At 35.4% G+C, this 12,942-nt stretch overlaps 1 protein-coding gene across 1 annotated transcript in view; it reads right to left on the reverse strand.

Moving 5' to 3' along the window:
- tmod2 (tropomodulin 2) overlaps nt 1-9,573 on the reverse strand; it is a 40,213-nt gene extending 30,640 nt beyond the window's left edge. Inside the window, exons 1-3 of the mRNA XM_039681883.2 lie at nt 9,437-9,573; nt 2,159-2,334; nt 738-894 (exon numbers count right to left, since the gene is read on the reverse strand). Of these exons, the coding sequence (XP_039537817.2) occupies nt 738-894; nt 2,159-2,284 (283 nt within the window). The 5' untranslated portion in view covers nt 2,285-2,334; nt 9,437-9,573. The remainder of the gene's footprint in view (nt 1-737; nt 895-2,158; nt 2,335-9,436) is intronic.
- Between the last annotated feature and the right edge of the window lie 3,369 nt (nt 9,574-12,942).

A 12,942-nucleotide genomic window follows, 5' to 3' on the forward strand; every position in this document is an offset into this window, starting at 1 on the left:
ATTTAAAAGCATGATATGTACCCTTTAAGGCAAGCCACCAATGTTACTGTAGCAAAAAATAAATGTAAAGCTGCGATACAATGGGTCATATTTTGGTAACGCTTCTTTTTACAGTCCTGTTATTATAGTAATTGCATTTACTAACCTAGCCCTAACCCATGTACTTATTTTATATTAGCTAGTACTTTCTCACTTTAAGTACACATAAGTACTGTACTGTAAAAGGAAGTGTTACCCATTTTTTCAAAGGAGAAGAGGCTTCAGTACACAGAATAAACTGCTTTAGTTAGGAAACAGCTTATTTAATCGACAGCATAACATTATTTTCTAACATTATTTATAGTCTTTAAACATTATTTTGTATTGATCTTTTTTAAATTTACACCAAAAAAATGTTGTTTTATGAGAGAAGACAGACAATTAGGATTCAGTGTACAGCATTTCTCAGTCATTTTTATGATTTCATATGATTTATGAAATTGTCGCAAAATTCTGACAGAAATTAAATGATGACTGAACAATTCAGATCTTCAATGAAACAGATTCTTTTAAACCCTCAACTGTACCGAGTCATACAAACTCTGATTCTAAGAAACTCTACTAATAAGTTAATGCAGCAAATCTTCAAGACCTGGACCCTTATGGATATTTCACGAGTGGCATTTCTGATAAAGTAATGTTTATTGCTGTATCAAAAATCAGACTGATATCAAACACGTCTCATCTCATTCTTGTACCTTTCCTTTCTCCGGTGAAGGGGACGCAATCTTCACGGTCTTTATGGTCCATAGCTTCCTTCTCCAGATACTGCAGGAGTTTGTCACGGTTAAAACCACCGGTGGCCCGTTTTGTGGTCTGGTCCTTCTGCCTGAGTCCGGCTGGCAGTAGAGCATTCTGGGTAATGGATTCAGAACAGATGTACCAATTATAGTATGGAACAGAAATGTACAGAATTTTTTTTGTTTACTGACACATATTTGCTTAATAGGGAAAGAAAACAACAACAACTGCTGAGATATTTTTGCTGAAGAGTGTTTGGCTCTTGTGTTTGGGAGCAAACTTGAACTCTGTTTATTCGTAAACAAACAGATAGAGAGTTGTTTATCAGAGGTCTTAACAGAAACTCCAGAAAGGCAGAATTACACCGTTTGGAAAATGGCTATTTTCACAAGTTTGATAAACAAATGATTTCTCAACACTATCACAGCAGTGCAAACATATGACCACACCCATATTCACAATAACATTATTGTGAATTACATCACCACCATGTTACTGGCAATTTACCAGAAATGAAAGGCTGATTGTTTGTGTCTGATTTTTTCTAAGCTTTTTTGCTCTGCGTGCATACAACATCAAATTATTAAATTCCCAACTTTAGGACTGATTTTCCACACAAGTGCTTCAGGAAGGGATAATACATTTTCAAAAATGAACATTCTGTCATTATTTACTCAACTTGTAGCTTTCTTCTGTGGAACAAGATATTTTGAGAAATGTCTCAGTGTTTTTCAAGTCAATGGTCACCAAAACTGATACCAACGTTCTTCAAAATATCTTCTTTAAGCTATGTTCCACAAAGGATGAAAAGGTCATTCAGATTTTGGGGTGATAAACATTAATAACTGATCCCTTTGTTTTGAGCAGTGCAATCAAATTCTGGTATATCTCCATCCACTGCTGTAACAATGATGTAGACATCAACACAAATGCATGGAAATATATATGGAGTTCATAATTTTGACTCTAGTGCTGAAGCCATCAAACATGTCCAAAATCAAATTAAAGTGTCATGAACTCAATCTTTATGATTTGCTATATGAAATGTGGCCATTCAAACAAACACTTATTTCTGTCCGGATGTGAACTATGACCCACGTTGCAAGTTGCACGTTGCTAAATGGGTAACGCTTCCTTTTACAGTACAGTACTTGCAGTGTACTTACCTAGAAAGTACAGTCCTGGCTAATATAAGGTAAGTACATGGAACATGGGTAGGTTCAGGGTTAGTACTAGTTATTACCTAGTAATTGTAGTTACTAAAATAAGTACATAGTATTTACATGGGTAACTGGACTGTAAAAGGAAGTGTTACCGTTAAATGAAGTTTAGATAGATTTTGTCAAACTGTCTGAAAGAGTGAATAAAAGTGTCTCACCTCTGGGTCGATCTCATCTAGAGCACTCTCCAGCTGCTTGAGCTCCTCCTCTGAAAGCTTGTCCAAAATCTCATCCTCATCGATCTCCTTATACTTCTCCAGATCTTTCTTAAAAGGAAGAGCCATGATTCACACTGTCCGTCAGAGAAAGACTGTGGTCCAGTTTGATTGAGTGTCTGCAAACAGAAAAACATGTTATTCAGTTAACTAACTATATAAATGTCAACAGTTCAACTAATGTGCACAGCAAGATATTCTTCAAACTGTTATCATGATAGAAGACCTGAGAAAGAAAACTGATCGTAAAAGACTGACGTCTGGTGTAGCGCCCGTTGTGGCAACTCTGAGAGTTACACATTTTGGAGCGCAACAATGCAGAACAATTCATGATGTTGACTAACTAATGAAATATTAATTTAATAAATATGCAAATGTCCTCCCATCAGAATAAAGGCTTTTTCGCATGCAATGAACTATGTATGCTAAATACATATTTATTGCTGTTAAAATCTCCAGTATATGGTTCTCCCATAACAAACTGTGGTAGTAGCAAGCAAAAGTCGCTCACTATAATATTTCGTTGGACCGCCTTTAGCTTTGATTACAGAATGCATTCGTCATAGTTGAATTCATTTTTGTCAGAGATTTTGTATTGACTACAGAAGATCTGCTCGTTCTACTTCAGTACATCGTAAAGACTTTCAATGGGGTTAAGGTCAGGACTCTGAGGTGGCTAAATCATGCTCACTGATCCACTCTTTTACAATTTGAGCCCGATGAATCTTGGCATTGTCATCCTGGATTATGGCCATGGGATACATCATCCGAAATAAAAGAAATAAAAAGCTACAGTGCATCAGTTACGGGTTAAATAATTGTTGCCAAACATATAATAATACGAAAACAAATCACTGAAATAACGACCCAATTATAGACTTTTGAGTATTTGCTTGTTTAAATACAAACAGCGACTTTTTTATTTTTGGCCAAGCAGTGTATTATTAACAAATAACACATAACATTAATATTATATTAAACCATAACATTTTAGTAATGAGTTCCAGAAGGTTTAAAATCCTTTAGTGTTAAGGTGGATTAGATCATTTTTGCTTTGTTCTGTTGCGTAACGCCTCCAGATTTAATTTTGTACTTCATTTTTTACAATTTCCATACACTGCGCTCCACCAGAAGTTGAAGCGGACACTAAAGGGGCTGTCACACACTACAAATGCAGGAGACAAGAACTACTTACAGACTTACATTACATAACTCAATTTACAAACACAAGCAGATTTTTCCACTAATCAATGAGCGAGAGAGAGAGCGAGTTTACTGAACTGATAATACGTGTCCTCGGTGTGATATCCGGCAAATGTTCCCCATGTAAGCCTCCCCCTCATGACCTTTAACCTCAGGCTAGAACTTAATTTTCTTAACTCTCATTCCCATATGGAAACACCTTGACCTTTGAACTTCACTCCCATGCAGAACTGCACCATCTCCAAATTCCTCAGCTACTTCATCAGGCTATTTCAGTGAAGATATGAGTCATCATTGCTAAATGGAACATAAGTCAAAAAGTCTTGATTTTGGGTTGTGAATTGTGATTAAGGTTATGGTTTTAGACAGGGAACCCTAAATAAAGCCTTGCCAGCTCAAGTCAGCCATCAGACCCATAAAACATGAGGAAATTCCAGCAGCCACAAATATAGCAGGAATAACTGATATAATTTATTCATCAATTCATGAATAAATAGTCATTTTTGCCCATGACTCAGAGACTAAAAACAGGGCATCCTAAAGAAAAAATGATATGTTGCCAAAGTATATAATAACAAACCCTGGGGCATACCACATCACAAGATTATAGTTTGTTCACAGACCCTGCAATTACAGAATTTCTTCGTTTCAATTACAACTCATTTACTTGAGCTCTTGACTGAGTAATGAAACTAAACCTACAGTAGCAGTCAACGTTGTTGAAGAGTTTAGAGTAAATGTGTCATTGGGAATGAAACGCTGTATTAATGTTGGACGGAGCTGTATTTAACCGGCGCTGGTGCCAAAGCTGTGAGAGAATTCAAGCTCGACATCAATGCATCAAACAACTAACATTTTAAAATCAGTGCAACTATTGCATTGAGCCAAATGCAAGAACAAATCACAGCAAGACTTTATGTACAACTCAGTCTAACTTATGAGTGCTTAATGGAGAAGTAAAGACTTTCGCTAATGCTAAGAAAACCAGTGGTAAATCCGGTAAAAGACCATTGGGCTTCTCAGCAGGATTGGTGTCAGCTTATTCACCTCATCTTAAGACTGTGTTAAGACCCTCACAAGGTCAACGTCCATAATGTTCACATTAACTCTCAATTAAGCAAGCAAAAGCTGCATTAAGGACATTACATACTAGCAGCAGCTGACCGAAGAGCTCCCCACTCACAATTTTTCTTGTTACTGTAGGAGACAAAGGAACAGTTGAACCAGGGGTTAATGTGGCTTAATGGCTAAAACTGGAACAAATTCAGGATCCCTTTTGACCCCTCAGATCAAACCAGCCAAGATCCTTAACCACAAGCTTCTTTCCATTTCCTCAACACCTCCAAATCCAAAATGACTCAAAGTGAGGATACTCATAATTAACCAGTTAACCGACAGTAAGAATATTGATCGATTAATACTATCGGTAAAACGGTTTAAAAAGTAATTTTTCAAGAAAGATTTGCTGCATGGTTAAAAATATATATGCTATACATATAAAATTCAGGTTTTGAGAGTCCATTTGAACCCATTTTAAACCAGTCACATTTTATTATTATATATTAGCTTATGTAAAATACCAGTAAATAAAGGAAAATCATCAACATCATCCTTTCAAATATGCTTGGAGAAAAGTGTAACTTTTAGTTTGGTTGCCTTTTTTAGGCTGAGATCACTTGAATTGTTTACTAATAACAGTGGAAACTACTTAAATGGCTCTACTTAAATGGGTCAAATAGAATTGGTCATACAGATAATGTTTACTTTTATAAAATAAAGAAAACAACCAACCACTTTCTGCCACCTCAGTTTCCTTTTAGTGAACTTCACGAAGCACGTCACAAATGATCCAAACTCAGCATATAGGCTGCTACTCGTCGTCGTATAATTTTTTTCCCTTCCGTTTTGTTAATCGGTTAATTAAGTGAAATACATGTTGCATAGTTATTCCTGTGACAATGAATCCTCACTTATTATTCAAACTTATTTGAATTTAAAGGGTCATGAAACCGCCCTCTTTTCAGCTCATGTCTAGTTCACAATCTTTTTGAAAAATGCAATTTAAATGGGTGTGGATGGCTGTGAAAAGAAGGGAGGTATGGGAGTGGGTATGGCCATCACTGTCATCGCCAATAGAGAGCCCAAGTCCCGCCCCTCCGCTTCCGGCTCATGGGACCTTATTTCGGAAAAAATATGTATGGTAGTCAATGGCGAGAGACAACTTATCTTTTTATTCCGTCTGAACTGTGCCCTGAATTACACATATGATGTTTGTCAATTTAAAAGATAATTCTGCAAGTCGAAAACGTCGCCATTTGTCATAAAACAGAAGAGTAACTTTTAGTTGTATGTGAAAATCGCTCAATGAACTACATCTCCCGGGAAGCGAAACGAGATCCTCTGCTCATGTGTGTGCAGTCTGGTATAAAACACTCAGGTATGACGGCGTAACGTTACGATTATACCGTAAGACTATAGAAACAATGACAATTAGCCTCAGCAAAGTTAGCTTCATTCATTGAGAGAAAATGTGCGCCTTTGGGGTTTGTAGTCTTTGTAATTACGTATTTTCACAGTCTTATACCTCAACGGTTTCACATCAAACTGTGACTTTCTTTACTTTAAAATGTATCTTATAAATTGACAAAGATCATATGTGCAATTCAGGGCACAATTCAAACAAGATCAAAATATTTGTTGTCTCTCGCCATTGACTACCATACAATTTTTTCCGAAATAAGGTCCCATGGTGGTCGACCGGAAGGGGAGGGACTTAGGCTCTCTATGTCCCATGCATATCGACTGTCACTAAAAAGCAGTGGCAAAATGTGAAGAAATGATAGATTTTTTTATATAGCTGGCTAAGTTAAAGTCTTATGAAAGACACTGACACTTTATTATTGTCCTTTCAAATGTAGAATGCCCTGCTACTATATTAGCCTACAGTAATCGTAATTCTATTTAAAACATATTAATGTAGGCTACATGTACAATTATGTCATTATAAAATATATAGTGGTTTATATACCAATAAATGCATTCAAAAATTATTAATTTTCTGCTTAAAAAAATCGTTCTGTGCATAGCCTAGATCTACGCGCCCCATGAACCTTCATAATAAAGAGAGCTCTGCGGAGGTGGATGACTTCTCATTTTAGACACACACACACACCTCTGAAGGGATAGAAAAGTCCTTGGGACTTGGTAGAGCATCACTCACAACTTGAATTTGTTGTCAACAAGGCAAGAAGTCCACCATTCTCCACTTTTCGCAGCTCTCTCTTGAAAATGTTTGCGGCACACACTACAGTTTAGGTCATAGACTCTTTAGATGTGTCCGTGGTTGTATTGCAGGGAAACCTATTCAACCCACTTCCTCTCTCATCTACTAGGCGATTACGGTATGTTAGTTATTCTCTGTGATGGTCCATCAGACAAACCTCATCAACGCCTCTTAATCCGGCACACAGACAAAATACAGACGAAGCCAGTCCTGCTCTTTAAGTGCATTATGGGACAAATCCATAATAAGGATTGAAAAGACACAGGGTAAAAGGTCAGAACCACGACACAGACGAACAGTTCTGGAGCTCAAATTCAGACACTTCCTCCAGATTATTATTTTTTTTTTTATCAGCTCAAATCTTGAAAATACATAACCACATAATTACATAACCTTTACTTAATGTTTCTTTCAAAGTCACATTGTCTTTATTTACAGACAACATTTCTATTGTTTTGATGTCTATTGTTGTAGAGTTGTAGGTAACACTCCACAGTCCACACGAAACCTTGCATTGCGATTTATTAAAATATATTTAGCGATTTATTAAAGAATCCTTATTAGGTTAAAATAATTTGATGCAAATAAGTTCCTGAGGCACATTAAATTGTATCATTCAAGTAATTTACTTTCGCCCTACAATGATCTTAGTTTGGAGTTTATCAAACTGAACATCTAAAATGGCACAAGCAATTTGAGTTTCCAACTGTCCTTTTTTTTTTTATCAAAATAAACCATGAAAAAAGCTTGCAGAAAATACAGTTTTGTGAGAATCATCCTTCAACCTGAAAGTTTACTTTGCTGGATGTAATTTTCAGCATCATTACTCCAGTCTTCAGTGTCACATGATCCTTCAGAAAGATTTATGATCAATGTTGGAAACAGCTGTGCTGCTTAATATTTTGTTATAACCTGTGATACTTTTTTCTGGATTCTTTGATGAATAAAAAAAGAACAGCATTTATTTTAAATATAAATCTTTTGTAACAATATACACTATCATTCAGAATTTTGGGATCTGTATTTTTCTCTTTCTTTAAAAAAAAAAAAATTGAATACTTATTCAGTTAAAAATATTTTTTTTTTTTATTCTGATTTCTGAAGGATCATGTGACACTAAAGACTTGAGTAATGGCTGATGATAAATCAGCTTTGATCACAGAAATACATTTTATTTTCAAGTATATTACAATAGAAAACCATTATTTTAAATTGTAATATAGGCCTACATTTTTTCAGTATTTTTGATCAAATTATGACAGGCTTGATGATCATCAAAAAGAGACTTAGACCGGTTGACCACAAACTTATAGGGTATATCATTAACTTACAGGTGTCAATATTGGTTCCTTATTCACTCAAAACTCAAAAGAGGAAATGTGAGATCATTTCCTTGATTACTCTAGAAAGGGGAAAAAAAAGCTAAAATTAGCTTCTGACAGTGACAACATTGAGAATCTTTTCTTTGGTTCTTTCTCATCAAGCCCTTCCTCTGAGAGACAGAGGCTGAGGCTTATGGAACCCAGATGGAGGGTGTGGGTTTTGAAATGTTTATTGTGTAAGAGGTACATCTAGCAAAGCAATCATTACTTTAGACAAGTGTTCTTTAAAGTGCCATTTCAGGAAGAGAAAAATCCATTACAAACAAATGTTCAGCCTTCAATAAGGATGGATGGATGGATGGATGGATGGACGGACGGGCGGACGGACAGTTAGATGGATAGATGGATAGTTTTTATTAATAAAAACTATGACATAAAAAGACAATGGAGCTCTTTAATTCCTCCATCAGCATCTCTCAAAGCAGCACATGTTTGTTTGGGAACCGTTTTCATTCTCTTACTTTCAATAATGTCTTTACAGAAAGTGAACTATAGTGTGTTATAGTATGCATTAAATCCCATGAGTCAGTTATGTAAAACCACGCAGAGTCACGCCCCGGGTGAAGACCACACCCGTTATAACGAGACACAAGGGCTCACATACTGTACAGCTGTGCTCGCTCTGTGCCAGACAGCTAAATAATACTAATAGTAATAATAATCACGTTATACTATAAACATACAATTAAGCAACAGCCATGACCTGCGCGAGACCACATCATGATCAGCGCGTGCACGCTATAGCGTCTACAATATGCTTTTAAGCATTCACGTTATCATTATACACAATCATGTACAGTAGCCTACATGGACAATAATACAAAACTCCATTTACACAGCTCCTTTTTAAAAACGATCAAAACGCCCGAAAGTCCTAAATTATGAATTAGGATGTAGTAGTAATCATATTTTAAATTTACATTGCGAAATTAAATTGAGGTAACGTTATGTTGTAATACAACTACGAGAAACCATACTGAATCAAAATTGTGTGTATTTTTTACAGTAACGTTACATGTATTATTTAACTTACTATGCCCATCTCACATATGGTCTCAAGTGTTACCTTGATAAAATCAGTGAAGCATTTGTTAATTAGTTTTGATCATGTATCCGTTTCAACATATTACGAAGTATAGATCAGGGCGCTATGCTGATAAGATCATTTGATAGTTTTGGATCATTGTAATATTAATATCATAAACTGTTGGCCCATCTGCTCACGCTCATACGGATATATATCAGCGCTCGAGCGCTTAGCCAGCTAACTCTTGAACCACACAAACCTCTACATTTGTGAACTCCACCTAGACATAACCCTCCCGGTGAGAGAGGAGGAAGCATATTTCTTACCTTAGAAAAATTCCTGCAAGTGTTGTACTCTTTATTGACCTATTCTTGGTCGGAAAGCAAAGAAATTCCCGCACCCGTCTTCACTGTCTCAGCCCAAGGGCGGTAACACAGGAAACCAGACACTAGAATTGCCCTAATGATTGACATCCCCAACAGCTAATCGGAATGTAAGAGTACGCCCATAAAGCATTGTTCCCGCCTACCAGAAGCACGCAACCAATCAGAGATTGTAGACTTGTAGAGGTACAAAGGACCATGGAATATGAAGTCCACTGATGCCGTCATTGTTTGTCTATGGTTTTTGTGCGATTGTGTCGCTATTTAAATTGAAGAATTTATTTATTAATTATTTAATTATTTAAGTATTTAATTATTTATTTATTTAATTATTTTCATTATAGTGTACAGTTGGTTTTTTATTAATTAGTAACCATTAGAAGGTAGGCCATTATTGTTATTAAATGAGAATGTCTCGTGGGCTCAAGTTCAGATCTCAATCTTTTTTTTTCTTTTCTTTTTTGAGTGTCCTATATGCATATATGCATTCCTTTATTTAAGAAATGAAACGTACAAATCATTCCTTTACAAAGAATAAGATAGCCTACTCGTTAAGACCTGCAGTCAAACTGGTAAGTTCAGTGCTGTGTGAATGACATGTCACACTTTATCCAACTGAAAAAAAAAAAAAAAGTCCTCTCTCTGTTGCCAATAGTAGCCAATAGAGATGCATGAAGCACAGAGCTAATTATGGTCATTATAATCAATGAAATCATTGTTTAGTATTGGTATGAAAATGCCATTGTGTTTGTGAATGATGTTATAGATGGTAACTTTTTTCTTTCTTAGACAAATATAATTTAAACTGTAAATTCTGTTAATTGAAACTGTTAAACTGTTAATTCAAAGGACATTGATATACAAGAATGACACTTACAAACTTTACCAAATTGAATTAATGATTGTAGCCTACTTTAGTTGACAATAAATGTAATAATAGACATTGCTTTTTTCAAATTGATGCTTTGAAATCTAAATTGTTTTTTGATTATAACAGAGGATTGTGTGCATTGTCCATAGAAAAACACATTTTAAATGTATTAAATGTCCCATTTTCCCAAATGTCAAAAAGACTCGCTTTAAAATAATTTAATATAGATACATCCGGTCGCTGACTTTCTTAGAAAAAGATTCAAATTGGACATAGACCCTTGTGTATTTTATGAGATGGCTGATGAGACTCTGAACAACCCCCCCCACCCCCCACCCCCCCCCCCCCCCCGTGTCCATATCCCTACTCTCACCACCTTGCCACACATCCTCTTTTATATGGATAATGTAGATTCATCAGTATCAGATTTAGTCAATATGATTATTCTTATGGGTAAATATCGTATTAATTTCAGTAAGTGTAGATGTTCTCCTTCCTTTGTTTGGTTTAAAAAAAAATATTTAAAAAAATTTTTTTACCTCACTGAAAAATATCAAATCTTCTAAAATCGCAAGAAAAATGTGTATTGACATATCTAGTACTATTGATTTTGATTAATCTCCCCTTGTGTGCCGCTCCAAATGTTAATTTTATTCTTCCCTCTGACTTATTTTTTATTTTTATTTTTTTTTTGCTTGCTTGCTTGCTTAATATTTTTTGTATATTGACAACATTTGTATATATGATATGTATATACAGAAGTCAGTATTCAACCACAAAGTTTTTTGTTGGTCAATGCGGTGAATGCGTGACCAACTGGAACCTGTTGTGAAATCTGTGTGGGAAAACCTTTGGTCCTGCACGCAAAACATGTTTTTTTTTTTTTCCATGACTGGAATTTGCCTGCAAAAATGTGTAGTGGTAAATGTGACCGCATGTCGGCATGAAACAGAAATGTGCCATTCAACAACACTCGTTCCGACTTTCGTGGACTTCGAAGGATGCAGCTTCTGAATTGGAACACAGCTTGCAAGTGTTTAGGGTGCCATTTGGGACAGAGCCTTTGGTGTGAAACAGCCTCTAGAATTGTGATGGATCTGCCATGAGCCTTAGCAAATCACAACTAAAAAATGAGTCCATCGCCACAAAACAGGGAGCAAAGTGGTCTTCAATTGTGACAGTTTGGTTTAATCTTGAATACCCAAGATAAAAATCATCAAGCCTCATCAGAGAAAAAAAAGGCAACAGTTTAAAAAAAATCAAACAAATAGAATTCCATTCAAATTACATCACAGTATTCCAAAAATGGCATAATTGGTCTTGAGCTGCTCAAACTGACAAAGGACAAAATTCAACACCACTTTTCCTAAAGTACAACAACTCCCTCAAACAAAACATACACAGAATTTATAAGAGGTGGCCAGCACCATGAAAACAAAAAAGAAGAAACAAAACCATACAAATTTTCACAACAATAACAGACAGCACAAATCCTGGAATGAACACAATACATTTAGTAAATAAATTTAGAGCCATGGATAGATTTGAGTTAATGCAAAATGATTATATTAAACAAAAATCACATTGATCAAGAATCACATTTCAGTGTCCCCTCTAATACATCAAAGTTGGCAAGTCTCATTTCCTTTAGAATTCCCAAGAGATCAACTTCCTGTCTAAATCTCTTGGCTGGCCCATTCTGTAAAAAAAAAATATTTTCAAGATTTGTTATCACAGCATTTTTTCTTTTGTCAAATCAACTTAAATAATTTATTTAGTTCAGATAACTTATTATTTTGAGTTTCTGATGATTAATTCAATCTCCTTCATTGTCACTTTTTCCAGTTTAACCAGGTTACTTCATTTTTTAAGTTAAACCAACAATATTTTTCACAGTGCATGTACTAAGCATCTCAATTACAAAATGAACTAACTAGCTTTGTTTTTATAAATCACATTTTAGTCAAAGATGAATGGTTTTAATTTTTAACTGGTTCAATGTTTTACCCTGCCTTAAGTCAAATAACTGAGCCCTGACACATTCAATGACAAATAAAGATTAAACCAAACCAATATAGTAATGTCCTTTTATTTATTGATCAAATGCAAATCTTTTTTTTTATTAGAGAATTCCCACCGGTTTCCCCGCAACTCTCTCGTCTTGCATGCACTGTTGTCTCTCCTTTTATCCTGAAAATTGTGTTCAACTAACAAACTACATTGAGTTAGAGGATATTGATTTGTAACATAAACCAAACATTTTTAAGCTGATTACTCAAAAAAAGTTGCTTCATTTTGAGCCCTCAAACAAATTAATCTTATGCTTACTATTTCAGTTAAAATCTAGAATTATCATAGCACATGCAATATATAACTTATTTAGCATGTTAAAGAACAAGAGGGTCACTAATCCTAGTGGCTTGCTTGGGGACATGTAGCCTAATTCAATATTCAACAATAGGCTATTATTGATTTGCCTGTATGGCCATTATATGAGAACTGAACTGAGCTGAACCATGACATCAGGGTTTTCTCAAGAGTGGATTTTTACAGTTTATGGTCAGGACCGAGATATGAA

This window comes from Pimephales promelas, chromosome 10 (genome assembly GCF_988280905.1).
Source record: "Pimephales promelas chromosome 10, fPimPro1.hap1.1, whole genome shotgun sequence".
Taxonomy (NCBI): Eukaryota; Metazoa; Chordata; class Actinopteri; order Cypriniformes; family Leuciscidae; genus Pimephales; species Pimephales promelas.